The sequence below is a fragment of the Canis lupus genome, chromosome X, assembly GCF_011100685.1.
Source record: "Canis lupus familiaris isolate Mischka breed German Shepherd chromosome X, alternate assembly UU_Cfam_GSD_1.0, whole genome shotgun sequence".
Taxonomy (NCBI): Eukaryota; Metazoa; Chordata; class Mammalia; order Carnivora; family Canidae; genus Canis; species Canis lupus.
In genome coordinates this window covers 42383492-42404843 of record NC_049260.1, presented here as the reverse complement: position 1 = coordinate 42404843, position 21352 = coordinate 42383492, and the positions used below count along the sequence as shown (strand labels likewise).

At 49.6% G+C, this 21352-nt stretch overlaps 1 protein-coding gene across 2 annotated transcripts; it reads left to right on the top strand.

Moving 5' to 3' along the window:
• The first annotated feature begins 7202 nt into the window (after positions 1–7202).
• Positions 7203–18253, top strand: TFE3 (transcription factor binding to IGHM enhancer 3). Of its 2 annotated transcripts, none has more exons than XM_038587397.1 (10): positions 7203–7537; positions 9871–9984; positions 11071–11365; positions 12010–12255; positions 12338–12442; positions 14082–14199; positions 14529–14585; positions 14777–14852; positions 15809–15956; positions 16415–18253. In XM_038587397.1, exons 1-10 carry the CDS (start codon positions 7422–7424, stop codon positions 16853–16855), a joined length of 1716 nt encoding a protein of 571 aa, XP_038443325.1. In that variant the 5' UTR covers positions 7203–7421; the 3' UTR covers positions 16856–18253. The 2 variants fall into 2 exon arrangements, with proteins under 2 accessions (XP_038443325.1, XP_038443326.1); XM_038587398.1 differs by having other exon boundaries at positions 7509–7537; positions 11127–11365.
• The last annotated feature ends 3099 nt before the right edge of the window (positions 18254–21352 follow it).

Genomic DNA, 21352 nt, shown 5'->3' with positions numbered 1-21352 from the left:
TATTTATTTATCCATGAGAGTCACAGAGAGAGAGAGAGAGAGAGAGAAGCCAAGACATAGGCAGAAGGAGAAGCAGGCTCTATTCAGGGAGCCTGATGTGGGACTCGATCCCAGGACTCCAGGATCACACCCTGAGCAGAAGGCCGGAGCTTAACTGCTGAGCCACCCAAGTGTCCCGGTCCCAGGTAATTTTGAAATCCAGCAGGGCAAGTTCCATTAGGTTTCAAGGCCTGGGAATAACCCACTGTGGATTCAGGGCTCACCAATGGGCTCACCGCTCTGCCCTCAGAATATTTAATCCTTTCTTTTGAAGGGTAGCATTTTTTGCTGCTCAGTAGTATTAGCCATGTCCTTCCAGTAGAATTTTGGGAGTCCCACATTCTTCCTTCATTTCACCCTATCTCTGTTTCTTGCAAGCCAACTGGGCAGTGTTGCTGGCAGTATAACATTCATTCTCAAAAATTCTGTGAGTCTTCTATGGAAGTCACAGGGATTCACATCATTAGACGAGAGGGTCCTCCACAAATCTTTCATGGATAATTCCATCCCTGTTCCCGACTTCTGCTAAGATGGTTGAGAAGATCCATGAGTCACAAATCTAATCTCTTTAGTACTAGTAAAGGGCCATCCAGCCACACCTTTGGCTCTTTCTCCAGAGCATACTTTCCTGACAGTAAATCTCCTAAATTTTGTGTCTTCTGCAATCTGGACAGCTGGAGAATTTTCCAATTTGTCAAATCCTGGATCCATTTTGTTTAGCAGTTCTTCTCTCAATTTATCTGTTTCCTTTCACATATTATTAAAAGCAGCAAAAAGAATCCAGGCAGTACGTCCAACAGATTCCTTGGAAACCTCCTCAGCTAAATATCCAAGTCCATCATTTACAAGCTCTACTTTTCACACAACTGTAGGTCACAATTCAAGTAAGTTTTATGCTTCTCTGTGATTAGGATTGGGGTGCCTGGGTGGCTCAGCCGGTTGAGCATCTAACTCTTGATTTTGGTGCAGGTCATGATGTCAGGGTAATGAGATCAGGCTCTGTGCTCAGCATGGAGTCTGCTTGAGATTCTCTCTCCCTTTGCTTCTGCCTACCACCCCCCTCCTCTCCTTCTCAAAATAAATAAATAAAATCTTTAAAAAATGATAAGGATAGTCTTTTCCTCAATTTCCAATAACATGTTCATTTCCCTCAGAGCCCTTATCCTTATCCTTATCAGAGCACCTTTAACATATTTCTACCAACACAGTTTATGATGATATATGTATTCTTAGGACAATGTAGGATTTCTCTACTGTGCTCCTCAATTCCTTCTGAACCCTCAACAACAGTACTTTTTTAAAAAAAGATTTTATTTATTTAAGAGAGAGCATGAGCAGAGTGGGGAGGGACAGAGGGAAAGGGAGAAGCAGACTCCCCACTGAGGAGAGAGCCCAATACGGGGCTTAATCCCAGGAACCTGGGATCATGACCTGAGCTGAAGGCAGATGCTTAACCGACTGAGCCACCAAGGCACCACACCAATAGTGCTTTTAACATACATATTTCTAACAACAGTCTGTTTAAGGCAATCTAGGATTTTTCTATTGTGTACCTCAAACGTCTTCTAGCCTCTGTACATGATCTGGTTCCAAAGCCATTTCAACATTTTTAGGATTTATTACAACATGTTATGGACTGAGTTGTGCCCCCCCATTCATATGTTGAAGCCATAACTCCCAATATGAATATATTTGGAAATAGGGACTTTGGGGAGGTAATTAAAGTTAAATGAGGTCATAAGAGGTGCCCTAATCCAATAGGATTGGTGTCCTTATAAGAAGAAGAAGAGGGGGTGCCTGGATGACACAGTCAGTTGTAAGTCCAACTCTTGGTTTCAGCTTGGGTCATGGTCTCAGGGTGGTAGGATTGAGTGGGCTCCCTGCTCAGTGGGGAGTCTGCTTGAGATTCTCTCTCTCCCTCTACTCCTTCCTCTCCACTGTGTGTTTGTGTGCAAGTGAGGCAGACAGTCCTCATCAGAAACGAATCCAGATGACACCTTGGTCTTGGACTTCTGGTCTCTGGAACTGTGAGAAAATAAATTTCTGTTGTTTAATGTGCCCAGTCTGTGGTATTCTGTTATGACAGCCCAAGCAGAGGACAAAGCAACAACCTGCATCCAAGTACCAAAATCTGTATTCCTTTCCTGTGGCCGCTGTAACTAACTACCACACACTTGATGGCTTAAAATAAAAGAAGTAAATTCTTTCACAGTTCTGGGGGCCAATAGTCCAAAATCAGTTTCAATGGGCCAAAATCAAAGTGTCATAAGAGCTGTACTCTCTGCAGACTCTAGAGGAGAATCTTCTTGTTGCTTCTTCCAGCTTCTGGTGGCTACCTGCATCCCTTGGCTTGTGGCCACATCGCTACAATCTCTGCCTCAGTGGTCGCACTGCCTTCTTTTCTGTCAAATCTGCCTCTGCCTTCATTTTATAAGGATGCTTGTGATTATAATCACATTCCATTGAGATAATCCAGGATAATCCCCCATCTCAAAATCCTTAATTAAGTCACATCTGCAACCCCTACTGTGTGACATAAGGTAACATTCACAGGTACGAGGGATTAAGACATGGACCTCTTTGGTGGGGGGTCATTAGACAGCTGACCACACATCCAATGAGAGTGAACAGCTCTACTGCTTTAACAACCTTCACAGAAGACCAGACTCTGTCTCTAATCACTCGCTATCTTCCCATAGTCCCTTCGACTGCACCCCAGACCATCTTCCAACCCCCCAATGGTATTCTTAATTTACCCTCTTGTGGCTCCCACCTGCATTCTTTTTTTTAAAGATTTTATTTATTTATTCATGAGAGAGAGAGAGAGAGAGAGAGGCAGAGACATAGGCAGAGGGAGAAGCAGGCTCCATGCAGGGAGCCCAATGTGGGACTCGATCCCAGGACTCCAGGATCACATCCTGAGCTGAAAGCAGGTGCTTAACCACTGAGCAACCCAGGTGTCCCATCCCACATGCACTCGTAAGCTGCCTTCTAGCAGCTCCAATCCTTTTGAAGACCTTCACGTGATCCTTTAGTTACGTGTCAACTGTCCTGTAATAGATCCCAACTTCACCCCAAGCCACCCTTGATCTTCACTCACATCTATCCCTAAACATCCCCAACTTCACCATCCAATTGCCCTCTCTTCTCCCTGCATATTCCCTGTTAATTGCACTCCACAGTTGCCTTGCAATGAAACCCCAGATGCACAAGAGAGAGCAAGGGAGAGAGAGAGAGAGAGAGAGAGAGAGCGAGAGAGCACAGTGTTGAAAAAGTTGTAAAGTTGAGAGCAGGAGATTAAGAAAGAAACTGAGACGTGAAGGATGGGTTTATTGTGCAGGGTATGTGGTGAGGAAGCACTTGTCATGGACATATATGGAATGTGTGTGTGAAGCTGGTGTTTGTAGAACTGGGATGTGTGACAGGATAATGAACCTGTGGATCTAATGCTATAGTTTTTTTTCCCCTCCCAGTCCCCTGCAAGTCTTTTAACTTTGTAGCATCTTTCAACAGACTACAGTTTTGTATTTTCATGTGATCAAATTGGAAAGACAGTGCAGCAGGGTGGTAAAGAATGCTTGGGTTTTATTTTCAGGTTTTACAAACTGGGGTGACCTAGGGCAAATGACTTAACCTAGGTATACCCTGGTTTCCTGATCTGAAAAGTTGGGACAATAAATGGAACCCTACTCAGAGGTCTGTTGTGAGGATTAAAATGAATTAATACAGATAAAGTTGTGAGGATTAAAATGAATTAATACAGATAAAGTACTTGACCATCCTTGGATGGTCAATGTTGCTTATTGTCACTTTTAAAATATCTTTTGCCTTTCTTATTCTCTCTTTCTTTAAATATTTTATTTATTTATTCATGAGAGACAGAGAGAGAGAGAGGCAGCGACATAGGCAGAGGGAGAAGCCGACTCCCTGCAGGGACCCTGATGCGGGACTTGGTTCCAGGACCCCGGGATCATGACCCGAGTCAAAGGCAGACACTAAACCACTGAGCCACCCAGGCGTCGCTCTTTTGCCTTTCATATCTTGTTTTAAGAAGTCCTTATTTTCGCTGAAGTTGTTAATATATTCTCCAAAATTATTTGGTTCTGATGTGTTTTTTTTACAAGATTTATTTATTTATTTGAGAGAGAATTTGTGGGAGGGGGTGTGGACAGAGGGAGAGAGAGAAGCAGGCTCTCTACTGAGTAGGGAGCTCGATGCAGGGTTGGATTCCAGGACCCTGGGACCATGACCTGAGTCGAAGGCAGACGCTTAGCCAACTGAACCACCCAGGCGCCCCTGTTCTGATGTTTTCTATAGTTTCTTTTTATTTATTTATTTTTTAAAGATTTATTTATTCATGAGAGTGTACACAGAGAGGAAGAGAGGCAGAGACATAGGCAGAGGGAGTGAGCAGGCTCCTCGCAGGGAGCCGGATGTGGGACTGATCCCGGGTTTCCAGGGTCACGCCCTGGGCTAAAGGTGGCACTAAACCGCTGAGCCACCTGGGCTGCCCTATAGTTTCTTTTCAAATGTTTAGGTCTTTAACTAATCTGAAATTCTTTTTCTTTTTCCTTTAAAAAAAAAGATTTTAGTTTTAAGTAATCTCTACACCCAGCGTGGGGCTTGAACTCACATCCTCGAGGTCAAAAGTTGCATGCTCCACCAAGGTGAAGCCCCATGGAATTATTTTTTTTTCTGAATTGTGTAAATTAGGAGTCTAATCCCTCCCCCCAAAAGATAGTTATTTCTCTCCAAACCATTTTAGTAAATGAGTCCATCTACCTCCCAGTTATTTGAAATATCATTCTTGAAATATTGCTTATTAATTCTTCCAAGTACCGACAACTGGGTGGCTCAGAGGTTGAGCGGCTGCCTTTGGCTCAGGGTGTGATCCTGGAGTCCTGGGATCGAGTCCCACATTGAGCTCCCTGCATGGAGCCTGCTTCTCCCTCTGCCTATGTCTCTCTCTCTCTCTCTCTTTGTTTCTCATGAATAAATAAATAAAATCTTTAAAAAAAATTTTTTTCCAAGTACCTAAGTAGATTTTTGGACTTGTCCTGTAACATCAATCTAATTTTCTTTTTTTTTTTAAGATTTTATCTATTTATTCATGAGAGACACAGAGAGAGAGAGAGAGAGAGAGAGAGGCAGAGACACAGGCAGAGGGAGAAGCAGGCTCCATGCAGGGAGCCCAATGCAGGACTCAAACCCAGAACTCCAGGATCATGCCCTGGGCTGAAGGCAGGAGCCAAACCGCTGAGCCACCCAGGGATCCCCTAGATCTAATTTTCTAGTCCTACTCCCATATCATGGTGTTTTAATTACTAGTGCTTTGTGATATATTTTGAATCTAGTAAGTTAATGGCTCCCCCCTTTCTTCCTCTTTTATAAAATTAGATACTTTCACATATTTAAGGCACCATAGGAATTTTAACATCAGGTCTATGAGTTCCATTTTGGAATTTTTATTGGTAAAGTGTTGATTTTTTTAAAAAGATTAATTTGGTGGAGTCACCTGGGTGGTGCAGTCAGCTAAACATCAGACTCTTGGTTTGGGCTCAGGTCATGATCTCAGAGTCCTGAGATCAAGGCCCAGGACCAGCTGAGACTCTTTCTCCCTCTCCCTCTGCCCCTCCTCCCTGGTGCGTTCTCTCTCTCTCTCTCTCTCTCTCCTCTCTCCCCCTGAAATAAATAAATAAATCTAAAAAGGGATTAATTTGGGAAAGAATTATCATCTTTTTTAAAAGATTTTATTCATTCATGAGAGACACAGAGAGAGAGAGAGAGAGAGAGAGAGAGAGGCAGAGACACAGACAGAGGGAGATGCAGGCTCCATGCAGGGAGCCCAATGTGGGACTTGATCCTGAGACTCCAGGATCATGCCCTGGGCCGAAGGCAGGCGCTAAACCGCTGACCCACCCAGGGATCCCAAGAATTATCTTCTTTATTGTGTGGATAATGGGGCTGCAAGGGCCTGTGGGGATGTGCATGTTTACCAAGCCAACTTCCTGTGTCAATACAGGACCGTGCAAGACAAATGAGACCTCATTGAAGTTCCCTGAGGTCCAACTGCTGGGCAGGGTTTTGGGATGTTAGAAGGAGGAAGGTAAGGTCGTAGGTCTAGGTTTTCTGTGAGCTGACTACGCACCTGAAGGTATGTGTGGGGGATCCTCTGCTGTGTGCAAGCTAGCTTGCATGTATCTGGCACACAGAGGAGTTCAATAAATATTTGTTGAATCAGTGCACAAATGTGTGAATCAAGTTTTGGAGAGCTTACTGTATGCCAAACCACCTGCTAGCACTTTTCATAAATTATCTCTAATCCTCATAATAACCCTGTCAGACAGGTATTATGAGGCACCCACCACCACCACCACCACCATTTGACAGGCCAGGAAAGCTGAAGCTCTGAGAGGGGCAATCCCTTCCTCAAATCCAAACCGGGTCTTCATGATTCTAGAAATCATTCACGGAAGGTACCAGATATAATTTCCATCCTTCCACTCATTCATCTATCTGTCAAGGATTTATTAAGCACTTACTACGTGAGCAGGACGACCTAGTACAACAAGTGCTCTGGGTGACACAGAGTAGGCGGAGTGCTCCCGGGAAGACCAGCTGGGCGGCTAGTTTGTGGGCGGGATTTTTGGTGCGCACCTCCAGGGAACCTAGCTGCCTAGGCCTGCTTTTGATTTTGGCTGAGACAGGGCTAGATGGAGGCTGCAGCGCAACATAGGGAGCTGATATTATAAACATTGGCCAAGAGGGGGCGCGGTTCTGCTGCTAGAAGAGCGGCCTGGAGACCCTCTGCGCTGACGGGCCATCGGAGCGCAGGCGCAGAGGACTCAAGGAGCGGCTTAAAAATCTTGCGGAGGGATCGTTTGCGAGGAGGGGGCGTGGCTTAATCAAAGCACTTCTCGCTGATTTGCCTCTGGCTCTGGGGGCGTGGCCTAAATGCGTCCTTCTCGGAACGAGGGCCGGCCGAATCTAGTTTTCCCTCCGCGTCGGAGGCGTAGCTTAGGGCGGGCCCTCGAGCCACCCCTCAATGATTGGCCGCCTCACTCAGAGGGGTGGCCCGGCGAGCCGTCCGTCCTCCGTGTGGTCACTTCCTGTGGAGTTTCCCCAGCTCAGGGAGGAGGGAGAAGAGGACGAGGGGGAGGAGGGCGGTCGTCCGGGGTTAGGTTGGGGGGTGTTGGTCTGTTCAGGGCGGGGGATGACTCACGGCCCATCCCATCGCCCCGACGCCGCCCGCCCGCGCAGAGCTCGCTCCATGGCTTAGCGGAGGAGGCGGTGGCGAGCGGGGGGAGGGGGACTCTTATTTTGTTAGGGGGACCGGGCCGAGGCCCGACCGGCCTGGCAGGGCTCGCCCGGGGCCGGGCGTCATGTCTCATGCAGCCGAGCCAGCTCGGGACGGCGTAGAGGCCAGCGCGGAAGGCCCTCGAGCCGTGTTCGTGCTGTTGGAGGAGCGCAGGCCAGCCGACTCGGCCCAGCTGCTCAGGTGCGGGGCTGCCTGGGGCCGGTAGTGCTGACTGGGGTTCTTGGGGGTCTGATCTGGGGGGACAACGGGAGCCCAGGACTGGGATTGGAGGCCCTCGGCCTAGGCTTGGAGGACGTCGGGGCGCCGGTCTTGGGGGGGAACCTAAGGAATCCGGCGGTGGCCTGCTTGGACTGAGGCTTAAAGAAGTCATGGAAGTGCATTAAGGGAGGGCTGGCTCCGATCTGAGGGTCTCTTGACTGGGTTTGTGGGGAAGATTCTGTTGTATCCAGAGCCTAGTCTAGGGTAACTGAACTTGGGGCACTGAGGCTGAATTTAGGGTCCTTGAGTCAGGCATGAGGGAGATGAATTTGAGGTTGTACTATGTAGGTGAGGCACTGATCAGAAGGACTTTTCCCCTCAGTGTCAGAGAAGGGGTCCTAGGAGACAGAAGTGCTGTCTTGGAAGCTGGGTGATTCCCAGTGGCCGGTTGCTTGAGGCTATGTTTGGGGATAACAGGAATCTGGAAGTATTTGGGGCTATCTCAGATATGTTACATGGGACCAGCTTTGTGTGTGTGAGTGAGGAAGAGAAACAACATTCATCAAGACCTGACCAGAATAATCACTTAATCCTTGCCCACCCACCCAGCTGGGTCAGATCCCAGGGATAGTGGAAAAGTCCTCTTCCCACAGCCCCATAGGGGCTTGAATGGGAGACAGTGAGGCAGACAGAAGCAAAAGAGATGGTGCTACTTCTTAGCTCAGAGAAGGCCTCAGACCTTATTTGGGAACCCAGAGGAGGGTCTTGTTCCTGCTGCCACCCATCCTAGCCTCTCAGCCAGCCAGGTTCTACCCCTGCGCGCATGCACACACGTGTACACGCACACCCGTGCGCGCGTGTATGCACGCGTATTCTTTTTCTCCCCCTCCCAGTCTGTCTGTCAGACCCTGGAAATACTCTCCAAGCTGTCTCTGGAGCTGGAATGAGCACCAATTGCACCATCCCTGCCTGGGTGGGTCCTCTGGGTCCTCTTTCCATCCTCACTTCCATCAGCCGACTTGTAAGCCCCAGCCCTCTCTCCACACCCTTTCCACCCCAGAGCCCATCTCTTCTAACTTCTGTGCAATGGGTGCATAAGCATGAGCTGGGGCTTTGCCTGCTTTCTTCCTGGGGTTGTGCTGAGCTCAGCGGCTCCCTGAGCTTCCTCTTCCCTACTTCCTGGGTGGTTTTAGGTCCCCATCTGAGGGTGAGGAAAGGAAGGAAGACACAGATCGTTGGGGAGGGAAGAGAGTTCTTGTCAAGCCAAGTGACCCATAGTCACTCAGGATTCAGTCTTTGACTCAATTCAGGATGCATATCCATCCACGTGTGTGTGAATGCCCCCAGCCTGGAGGGCTGAGCAGGAGCCTTTGCATCTAATGCTTCCCCATCTTCTGATGCCTTCATAACAACCTGGCTCATCACAGTAGTGGAAATAGTTGAAAGGGAGGGGTGTACATGGGTTCTTATTTCATGTCAATGGGTGTTGGTATTAGAGGTGTGTGTGTGTGTGTGTGTGTGTGTTGTTCCATCCAAAAAAACAGCTGAATGCTGGACAGGCTCCTCCCGCCAAGAAAAGAATGCTTGTATAAGCGGATCATCCACCCAAATTCTCCCTCTTTTAAATCCAATTTGCTGGAATAAGGGGAGCCCTTGATATTTCCATTTTGTATTTGGGTGTGTACAGGCATACCCTCAACTCTGGCTGGGGCGAGGTGGGGGGCAGGGTGGGGGGGCTAATTTGCAAAGTCGTGGATCCTTCCGTCAAGTGAATCATCGACCCCAGTTCTTTGTGATGCATTCAGTTTGTGTTACAATAGACTGCTGTGCTGAAGATTGCCCCTACCCTGCTATGTGTAGACAAATGGGGGCTCACATTCAGCTGCCAGGACCCCAGTAGGGGGTGTGGGGGCTGGAAGAACTCTGAATGCAAAGTCAGGACTCCTGCAAAGTGAATTGTCATTCCTGAATTCTTCATTTCTGTTTTCCCTCAAACCTAGGTTGTTAACATGATTATGTGAGAGTGAGGAGTTGGGATCTGGGCACTCTTACTATTTTGAATCCTAAGGGACTTTGGATAACAGAGCAAAAGAGAGTGGGGAGGGAAGAGGAGTATGGGCAGGGAAGATCTGGGAAGTCCTGGTGGTGGTACCCAGCAGGGTCACCTCCTGGGAGGGATGCACTCTGTGTTATCCCCTCCCACCCCTGTGTGTATCTCTCTCCTCCCACTGCCCACTTGTTCTTTCTCTCTTAGAGGGGAGTGCAGTCTCCATATACTTAACTGACCATCACCCTTACCTCCCTTCCACCCTCAGCCTCAACTCTTTGCTTCCGGAATCTGGGATCGTTGCTGACATCGAATTAGAAAGCGTTCTTGATCCTGACAGCTTCTACGAGCTCAAAAGCCAACCACTACCACTACGCTCAAGGTCTGTCTCTTCTGACTCCACTCCCAATTCCTCAGGCCCCTCCATTCCTTCCTGACGGGCAGAGGCCCTCAGTGACAGGCCAACTCTTCTGCCAGCCTACATTTTCCAGATAGTAAAGTGAGGGGCCAGAAAGAACATGTCAAACGAGAAAGCAGGTGGCCAAGCTGGGATTCCATTCTCTTGAACCAGAACTCCCCTGCCTCCCCCACCCAAAACCTGCATACCCATTCATCCACAAATATTGCAGGGAGCCTAGAATGCCCCAGAGAAGTAGGATGGCCTGCTAGTGTGCAGCCCCCAGGTGGGGAGAGCCATACCCATAACCTTTGCTTACCCCTTCCCCCACTCAACAGACTTACCCGCCCCCAACCCTTGAGGAACCCCTGCTGGTCTCTTTTTTTTTTTCCCCAAGCTTGGAAGTCTAAATGTGCTGAGTCATCGGCCTGGGCTCTAAGAGAGGGGAGGGGACCTGGAAGAGAGGATTGTGAAATCTCTGAGATTTTCAAGACTGGCTAGCCTGGGACTAGAGGCCTGGGGAGGGGGGCGGGTACAAAGGGCCTGCAGTTGCCCCTGTAGCCAGACAACTGCAACCAGGAGCTCAGGGAGCATCTTCAGCCCCAAACTGAGCTTGAGAGCCCTCTGTATACCAATCTGCTGCCACAGCTCCAATTTGGCATCCTTCTGCTCTCTTGTAAATAGGATGACTCCCTCTTCCAGAGCCTAGCAATGGCATCTCTCCTCAGTGTTTGAACGGGCCCAGATCCTTCACCATAAGGACCCAGGGCTAAAGCTCCCCCACCAGACTGTGACTGCTAAGGGCTGAGATTCAGCCTGGTTCCAGTGCCTACCCCATCAGACAGTGACCCTCGAGGGCTGGGCCTGGACTCAGTTACAGTGTCTCTCCTATCAGACTGTGACCCCTGGGAGCGGTGACCAGGCCTGGTTCCTGGGTGTCCCGCTCCACATTGTGGCCCCTGAAGGCAGAGAGCGGACCTAATTACAGCATCTGCTCCATCCCACGATGACTCCTTAGGCTTGGGATGAGACTTTTAGCTTACCTGTGGCCCCATATTTCCCATTCCACAGCCTCCCAATATCACTGCAAGCCACCCCAGCTCCACTCTCTACATCATCTTCTGCAGGGGGCTCCAGGACCCCTGCCATGTCGTCCTCTTCTTCATCGCGGGTCTTGCTGCGGCAGCAGCTAATGCGGGCCCAGGCCCAGGAGCAGGAGAGGCGTGAGCGTCGGGAACAGGCCGCAGCCTCTTCCTTCCCCAGCCCTGCCCCTGCCTCTCCTGCCATCTCTGTCGTTGGCGTCTCTGCGGGGGGCCACACATTGGGCCGTCCTCCCCCTGCTCAGGTGCCCAGGGAGGTGCTCAAGGTAAGGGTGACATTCAGAGGCCCTGGGAAGGGTCTCAGTGACTGAGGAGTGGTCCTGGTGGCTTTTGGGCCAAGGTCCTAGAGGCTCTAAGGAAGGTTCCAGTTACTGTTCAAATAGGCTGTGTTTAGGGGTTGCAAGGTGTTCTTGTACAGTGGTAAGGGGTTCTTGGGATCCACGGGGAGTCTTGGCGGACCACAGAAGTTCATGAATGCCTCATGTGGGCTCTGGGGCCTGTGAAGTAACCCCAGGAAGAACTCTGTAGGAAGAGCTTCCTGTATGTGTAATACATTAGGAGTTTGGCCATTGGGGTGACTTGGGAAGCTACATGTGGTTCTCAGGTCTCTTAGGTAGTGTCAGAGACAGGGGCTGGGGGAGTCTTGGGAACTGTGACAAGGTGCTCCAGAAACTGAAGGATACTGTCAGTGTTAGGTAGCTCTTGTGGGGCTCTGAGGGATTTCTGAGAAAGAGAGTTTGGGTCCTGAGGGAGACTTACCAGTATTTGGGGAGGGGGGCATGTCTCAGATTCTAGGCCTGGTTTGCTGGCCTGAGCCTAGAAGCAGATAACCTCTGAGGGTCAGCCTGGGACTCCAAGTCACCCCATCCTACCTTGTCCCCTTCCATCCCTCCTCACCCTTATCCCACAGGTGCAGACCCATTTAGAGAACCCAACACGCTACCACCTACAGCAGGCACGCCGGCAGCAGGTGAAACAGTACCTGTCCACCACACTCGGCCCCAAGCTGGCTTCCCAGGCCCTCACCCCACCACCAGGGGCTGCTAGTGCCCAGCCACTCCCTGCCCCTGAGGCTGCCCATGCTACTGGCCCCACAGGCAGCGCTCCCAACAGCCCCATGGCGCTACTCACCATTGGGTCCAGCTCAGAGAAGGAGGTAAGTGGCTGCAGACAATCTTCCTGTGCTCCCCCTCCTCTAGCTTGTTCTAACACTCGTCTGTATTCACTTCTTCCCCCAGATTGATGATGTCATTGATGAGATCATCAGCCTGGAATCCAGTTACAATGATGAGATGCTTAGCTACCTGCCCGGAGGCACTGCAGGGCTGCAGCTCCCCAGCACGGTGAGACCCTGAGATGGGAGGCTGGTCTGACAATTAGCTGTACCCCTCTGTCACTGAGACAACACTCAGGCTGGTTGTGTATATAAGACTTTTACTTTGGATTGTACTAAGAGAAGGAGGCCACATGAGGAGATTAGAGCATACTAGCGCCCTGATACCTTGTGTTGGGCTGCATAGAAAGGTTGATGTTGGAGATTTTGATATACACAAGGGTGGGGACTTCATGAAAATATCAGGGCCTACCAAAGCATTCAAGCTTCAGTGTGGGAGGGACCAAGAAATGGGACTCTTATAGCAATTTGAATGTACCAATAGATTTGGGTCATTGAGACATACCCAGACCATGTAGTGATTGGAATGTGTCAAAAGTCTCAAAACACGGTGTGGTTGAACCTTGGGAGTGATTGGAATGTACAACATCTGTTTCAGTGAACCATGCCAAGAGGCTGGGTCCTTGCAAAGAGTGGATAAAACTCTCTAGAACAAGGGATGTACTAATATGTTATACCATTCTGGTCCTGGAACATTCAGGAGTCCCATAACTTGCTTTGGGACATACCGAGTGGCTATAGCTTTGTTTCTTTCCAACTTACCAAAAGGACAAGCAGGTATAAAAGTGGCACTAGCTTCTCAGAACTTGTTATTGATTTGGACACAGCTATAGATTGGAACATTTTTAAAAAGATTTTTATTTATTCGTTCATGGGAGACATGCAGAGAGAGGCAGAGACATAGGCAGAGGGAGAAGCAGGCTCCCATGGGGAACCCAATGTGGAACTTGATCCCAGGACTCCAGGATCACTACCAGAACCAAAGGCAGATGCTCAACCACTGAGCCACCCAGGTGCCCGAGGTTGGGACCTTATATTACATGGATCCAGTAGACTGGCAGGGGTTTCAAGAGATGATAACTCATCAAGAGTTGGGACTAATTACTTAAGGATGAGTGTGTTGCCCTATAGTATAGCCAGGAGAGTGCGAAGGAGAGAAAAAAGTCAAGGCTGGCATAAAAGCAGTGCTTGTTGAGTAGTTGGACAAGAAATCCTGAGAGAGCAGAACACATAGGAAGATACTAGCGTCAGGAGCTCGGTGTGTGACCATGTACATGAGCTGATGCGACATGCTCACGGTGAAGACTAGAGATGGGGCTGGAAGTCTCCAGAAGGTCAGACTTTAGATGGAATGTTACCATGACAATTTCCCAAGGTCTGAGATTGAGTTGGAGTGTTCCAAGAATGCTGACTTGGAATGTTGTGCTAGGAGGGGCTAACGGGCTGGAATGTTGTGTCGTAGCTCACAAAGATCTAAGAAGGGTGGTTTTCCAGCCTTTCTTCTCAGAGCCAATCCCAGAGTTTGGGAGGGGGGCTTCAGAGGTTGCTGAGGGATTTGAGGGCATGATGAACAGCCCTGGCAGACTCAGGTACCCTCGTGAAGCAGGGTAGGTCCCCTGCATCCTGTCCTTCCTAGAGTTGCCATGTGAGATTCCCCTGCAAGAGAAGGAAGGGTGCCTATGCCAAATCGGCCTGTCCTTACAAGAGATTATCTGTGAAGCTTGCAGAGGGTTGGGGATCTGGTTCCAAGAAGGGACCAAGCCCAGGGCTGGTCCTAGCCATCATTTCTCTGCCCTCCCTGCCCCCAGCTGCCTGTATCAGGGAATCTGCTTGATGTATACAGTGGTCAGGGTGTGGCCACGCCAGCCATCACTGTCAGCAACTCCTGCCCAGCTGAGCTGCCCAACATCAAACGGGAGATCTCTGGTAAGGGCCAGGGTCTTGGCCTCATGTGCCCATTTTGTGCCCCAGGGTGAGCCCCCTGTCAACCAGGTGGGCCTGATACTGGGGGAGGGGGCTCTTTGCCCTCTCCTTCCACATGGCCCATTGGCCAGCTTTGACCCCACTTCCTCTCTCTTCCTGATTTTAACAAATGACCTGTCACCAGGGCTTCTTTAAAAACTCCTGAAAGTGGCACTTTTTTCAAAAGTCACTTCCCTGCCCGTACCCACCAACCCCTACCCCTGGCAGCTGTATGTGCTGCCCTCTGCCTTCCCCATGTGCAGAAGCCCTGACTGTTCCCCACTCTCTTCCAGAGACGGAGGCCAAGGCCCTTTTGAAGGAACGGCAGAAGAAAGACAATCACAACCTAAGTGAGTGAGCTGATGTGCCCTTGACAGCATGCAGCCCTGCCTCGATCCACACCCTGGCCTTCCCTGGGGAGGGGTAGGTGGCAGTCTGTCCCCGCAACACCTCCCCCTGACCCAGCTCCCGCTCTCCCCCCCCCCAACCTACTGACAACTTTCCCACTCTTCTCTCCTCCCTGCCACCCCCACCCCCAAAGTTGAGCGTCGCCGGCGATTCAATATTAACGACAGGATCAAGGAGCTGGGCACCCTCATCCCCAAGTCCAGTGACCCGTGAGTCTGGGCCTGGGAGCTTTGGGCTGACAGAAGGTGGGACAAGGACCCCATTCCTCTAAAGCTGTTCCTGAGCAGGAACTGCCCAGCATTCCTGCCCCGGGCCCTTGCCCACCCAGGTTTCATCATTATGAGTAGGGGTGCAGCCTTTACCTGTCCCTAACCGAAAATTTTAGATGCATGATGTTGCAGTGTGTGCGCCTCATCTGGTCCCCATATGACAGAGGCACTTAGTTTTTTGTCCATTTAGTACCTCTGAATTATTTGTTCAATAGTCGCATTGGGCTGCTTTGTGTCAGGGACCGCACTAGGCCCTGAGGACACCAGAGGGCCGAAACAGACAAAAGTCCCTGAGCTCCTGGAACTGATATTTTAGTGGAGGCAGACAGACTGCACACAAGATAAATAAGTAAAATCTGGGCGATTGTGATGAGTGTTGCAAAGAAAAATAAAGAAGAGAAGATTGGGGGGTGGGTGCCTGACTGGCTCAGTCGGTAGAGTGTGCGACTCTTGACCTCAGGGTTGTAAGTTCAAGCTCCACGTTGGGCATAGAGTTTATTTTGAAAAAGGGAATAAAGAAGATGGGGGAAGGTTGACGAGGGATACAACTCCGGGTGAAGAGGGCGGGCTCAGGGCAGGCCTGGGCTGACAAGAGAACATTTGAATAAAGAGCCTAAGGAGGTGAGGCAGGAGCCATGTGGGTGTCTGGCAAAGAATGTTCAAGGTGAGGGCACAGCTGGCCTGGAGGCCCTGAGGTGGGAATAGTTTTCCATGTTCTAGGAGCCTTGACTTGCTCTTCCCCCAGAACACCTAGGCAGGGCATTCCATACCCTTCATGTACCACCCCCCCCCCATCCTGGGCCTAGGCCTGTGGTGGGCACTCTGCCTGGTGCAGTTGCCCCCCTCAGCTCCCAAGAGAACCCAGACGCAACACTCCCTCCTTCCGGGCCCTACAGAGAGATGCGCTGGAACAAGGGTACCATCCTGAAAGCCTCCGTGGATTATATCCGCAAGTTGCAGAAGGAACAGCAGCGCTCTAAAGACCTGGAGAGCCGGCAGCGTTCCCTGGAGCAAACCAACCGCAGCCTGCAGCTCCGAATTCAGGTTTGGGAGGAAAAGGCAGTGGCCAAGGTGACTGGGGAGGGTGCTTCCTGCAGGCAGAGGCAGAGGCAGAACACCTGGGGGATCCCCGGGCTTCCTGACTCACGGATGGTGACGATAAGTAGGAATCGTAACCTTAAGGAGACTAGTGATGAACAGCAGCTAAAGTATATGGTGTTTGTCTCCAGCCACACGCTGTGACAGGAGCCTTATCTCCACGTGCTAAAGTTAGCCCTCATGGTGATCCTGTGAGGCAGGGACCATTATTATACTCGTTTTACAGAGTGGGATGCTGAGGCCCAGCAGGGTTAAGCAACTTGCCTAAAGGTTACACAACTAATGAGTAGCAGAAGTGGATTTCACACCCCGGCAGCCTGCCCTTCTAACCATTACACTTCTCTGCCTCTGAGAAACTATGAACCCCATCTGATACCCCCACCCCCACCCCCTACTTTTTGCAGGAGCTAGAATTGCAGGCACAGATCCATGGTCTGCCAGTACCTCCCACCCCAGGGCTGCTCTCCCTGGCCACAACTTCAGCCTCTGACAGCCTCAAGCCAGAGCAGCTGGACATTGAGGAGGAGAGCAGGCCAGGCACAGCAACATTTCACGCAGCTGGGGGATCTGCCCAGAGTGCTCCCCATCAGCATCCCCCAGCGCCACCCTCGGATGCCCTTCTGGACCTGCACTTTCCCAGCGACCACCTGGGGGATCTGGGGGACCCCTTCCATCTGGGGCTGGAGGACATTCTGATGGAGGAGGAGGAAGGGGTGGTGGGGGGACTGTCGGGCGCCCTGTCCCCACTGCGGGCTGCCTCTGACCCCCTGCTTTCATCGGTATCTCCCGCTGTCTCCAAGGCCAGCAGTCGCCGCAGCAGCTTCAGCATGGAGGAGGAGTCCTGATCAGGCCTCACCTCCCCTGGGACTTCCCCACCCAGGAAAGGAGGACACGTCAGGATGAGGCCCCGCCTTTTCCCCCACCCTTCCGTGAGACTGCTCTGCCCAGGTGTTATGGGGAAAGAGCAGATGTGATGAGGTCCCACCCCTGTAACCAGGCAAGGAGGAGGAGTCAGATGAGGCCCCGCCCCCTCCCCCACAATACCAGCCGGTGAGGTATTTTAGCCTTGGAGAAGGCAGTAACGGTGGGGCCTGTCCCCTAGATATCACAGCCTCGCCCCTGCTCCATGGGACCTGCCCTTGCCGAGGTGAGGGAAGGAGGCAGGATGAGCTAGGCTCCTGTCACTTAGGGACTTCCCTAGTTGGGTCTCCTAGGATAAGGAAGTAGCAAGATACTGGTCCACCCCCTCTCTTGGAACTGCTGGTCTATTCCATCCTGGCAAGGAAGAGGAGTCAAAATAGTAGAGGTCCCACCCTGAGGGGTTAAGCCCTGCCCCTTTCCCATGATCCTCGCCCTGTCCAGCCTAGGAACAGAAGTGAAGATGAGAGCCCCTTTACCTGGGAGCTCAGTCCTGGCCTTCTAGCGCTCCAGGAGCCAGGCCCCGCCCCTTCCCTTATAGGCACAGGAGCGCTGGTATTTCTGGCATGGAGGACTCAGAAAGATCTGGCCACCATGTGGAGATCACAGACCTTATCCCTTAGCAACATCCCATCCAAGCATTCCACACTGCAGGGGGGAGTGGTACTTAAGCTCCCCAGCCTTAACCTGGGACCAACGGGGCTTAACCTAGGAGGGCTCTGAGCCTACCTTGCCCTTAGGGAAAGGGGCAGATCTTGAAATCTTGTGGGTCGACATTCCGGACCTAGATCAGGAGTGAGTGACAGACCCTTACCCTTGGGCAGAGTCCTGCCTCCATGAAGGGCAGTTTGGGGAGGTGATAGGGATTAGGGGGCACTGAGTCCAGGTTCCCAGAACCAGCACTCTTGAGTTTGTAGAGGAACAGGATGAAGGAAGGGGCCTTTCTGGGGGAGTTTCCAAGCCCAGGAAGATGTGGAAGCTTACCCCACCAAAGCAGAGGCTTGGAGGGAGGGTTGCAAAAGCATATGTACCCCTCTTTTGTTTATCTGATTTTTTTATTGGCCCCCCCCTTCCCCTTCTCAGAAGCTAGATCACCTCCAACCTCTGGCCTCTACCTGGTTCTTCATTTGGAGGAATCTCCCCCATTTCAGAGCTGTTAAGAGACACTCCCTGCCCATCCCCATCCTTCTTACCACATACACCCAAGGTTGTCAGCTTTGGATCTTTGGGGTCAAGCCCCAAGGAGGGTGTACTAAGGGGTCTGTAGGTTTGTGATTAAAACAATAAATGCTAGGCGTGTTTGATGCGCTTTTAACTTTGGCAAAGAGTCTCCTGTCCTTGCTTTTGACCGTCCAGTGAGCATGGTCCATGGCTGGCCAGGAGGAAGAAAGGTTCTTGGAAGAAACGGACTTAAGAGGGAATGGATAAAGGAATTTAGAGGGGCTGGAAGAAAACACCTGTAAGCAAAGGCAGTCATTCCTTTACTATCTGCCAGGCACCCTCCTGTTACAAATGTTTCACCTAATTTTTTAATCTATGGACTATTTCTCAAAGTGCTGATTATTATTCCCATTTCATGTTGGAAGAAGCTGAGCACTAGAATTTAACTATCTGAAGATGCACAGCTGGTAAATGGATGAAGAGCTAAATGATAAAGTTAGGTGAGTGAGAGATCTGGCTTGAAGAATGTCACTGAGGGCCGAGGGGGCAAAGATTTCCTTGCACGCTCACTTTGGAAACTAATAATGAAACCTCTGAGGCTGTCTCCTGGCAGACAATAGAGGTGTGCCAGATGGCTGAAAGGGCAAAAACAAAAACCATCAAGGTGGAGGGACAGGGAGGTGGTTCCATTTTGGGACAAATGTTGACATTTGGGGGGGGGTAGGACTTAAATGGAGATAAACAAACACAAATGTCTTCTTGAAGACTGGGAAAAATATTATTTTTGGAATTCCTCTACCAGACTCTGACTCTCAGAATGGGCATCAGGCCCAGGCCTGCGTCTCCCCGAGCAGATGGGAACCACCACACTTGCTACTCCTTTGTGTCCCATCACACTGTCCCATATAAGGCCTGGCTGTCAAGTCTCTACCGCCAGACTGGTGATTCCCTGATAACCTCTTCTTAACTTTTTTCTCTTTGAATCTGCCACCATTCTCTTTTTAATTTTGTAAACATAACATGCAACACCCAAAAGTGTTTTTCTCAAAGTTTGTGGTCTGAAATAATTTTAGCTTTACAGAAGAGTTGCAGAGACAGTAAAGTTCCCATACCTGTCCACCAGCTCCTGATAACATGAACACATAGCCATAGCATATTTATCAGTGCTAAGAAAATAACATTGGCACAGTACCAAGAACTCAACTTTCAGACTTTATTTGGATTTGACTGTTTTTTCCATGATTTTATTTTTCTGTTCTAGGATCCAAGTAAGGAAACTCTATCTGTTATCTCTTCCTGTGTAGCAAATTACCACAATCTCAGTGACGAAAAACAACACACATTCACATTCCCCTAGTTTTTGTGGGTCATGGATCCAGGCTAGCTGAGCTGGGTCCTCTACTCCAGTGGCTCTCCCCAGGCTACCATCAAGGAAGGTGTTGGGCAGGATTTGATTCTCTGTAACCTGTTGAACTGAGGCCTTCAGTCCTTGACATGTGTTCCTTTCCTTCCATGAAGCAGCTCACAGCATGGTAGTTCAGCTTTGTCAGAGCCAGCAAGAGAGAGAGTCAACTACCAGAATGGAAGTTACAGTCTCTTGTAATCTAATCCTGGGAGGTGACATCTCCTCAAAGGCGAGGTATTTTCTCAGAATCAACTCACTCGAGGGGAGGTGATTACAAAAGACCATGCCTATCCTTAGGCAGGGAGCACTGAGGGAACCTCTTAGCAGCTCCCTGCCACGTTGCATTTAGCTGCCCTATCTGGGTTTCCTCTGATAGTTTCCTGATCTGTCCACTGAAGAGGTGTAGGCTCTGCTCTTCTAAAAAACAATGAGCATCTTTAGTACCAAGATCTTGGTTTCTAAATGACATTTCTCCAGTAAAAGAAACCAGGGATCCTTGGAAAAATGGCTGGTTGTAAGGCCAGGGTAGGGAAGTATAAGATGGGCCTGGAGTGTCCTATAGTCCCAGAGAGTAAGGAAGTACAAAAGAAAAGGGACATGTCATAAGGATAGTAGAGCCATCCTGAAAGCTCCCAATGGCCAAAGCTGGGACAACTTGAGCAACAAAAAATAATGATAGTATTGGTTTACAGCCCACCCAATTAAATACCTGTAATTTCCATACTTACATAAATCAGTTATATGACTGAATAAATGAATGCTGGATACTGGACAGCTCCATACATAAGAATTCCAAATAATAATGATAAATGTAGAAGGAATGAGGGAAACAGAAAATTATTGTTAAAACACTGTAATAATTGCTGCAGACCTGATCCACTAAATGCCAAAATTAGTGGGCAAAACTTTAAGGTGAACATGATAGTTGCATGGCCTTAAAGTAGCACCTCCAAGATTTGTATTAAATGGTTGATCCTCTGCCCCCCCATCAAAAAAGTTGGAGCTTAATTCTCCTCTTGAATCTGAGCTGGAATCAGTCACTTGCATCAAGTGACAAGAGCATGGAAAGTGAAAAACAGTAACTTTGCAGTGGAAAAAGCTGACAGCACTTTAACCAAGAAATGGGTTAACATCACCAGTTCTAAGACACATTGCTATCATGTACCCCTCAGTGTGATGCAATGAGGAGGACATTTCACTTTCTTTTTTTAAAAAGTTTTATTTATTTTTTTAAATAATAAATTTATTTTTTATTGGTGTTCAATTTGCCAACATACAGAATAACACCCAGTGCTCATCCCATCAAGTTTAATAGATTTTATTTATTCACAAGAGACACACACACAGAGGCAGAGACACAGAGAGAGGGAGAGGTAGGCTCCTCACAAGGAGCCCAATGTGGGACTTGATCCTGGGACTGGAATCACTCCCTGAGCCAAAAGCAGACGCTCAACCACAGAGCCACTCAGGTGTCCCTCTTTCTTTTATTTTTTAAGATTTTATTTATTTGTTTGAGAGAGAGAGAGCACAAGGGTGGAGAGGGAGAAGCAGGCTACCCATCCAGCAGGGAGCCCAATGTGGGGTTCGATTCCAGGACTCTGGGATCATGACCTGAGCCGAAGGCAGATGCTTAACTGACAGAGCCACCCAGGCACCCTGACAATTTCACTTTTGTAGTATTCTTCCTTAAAACCCCATAATCCTTGTGTAATCATGAGAAAATAGCAGAGAAAACCAAATCGGGATAGGGACCTCCTACAAAATATTTTACCTGTATTCTTCAAGTGAAACTACATGAGACAAGGAAGGACTGTCTGTATATTTACTCAAACACAATCACTTTTGTCTCCATCTGTCA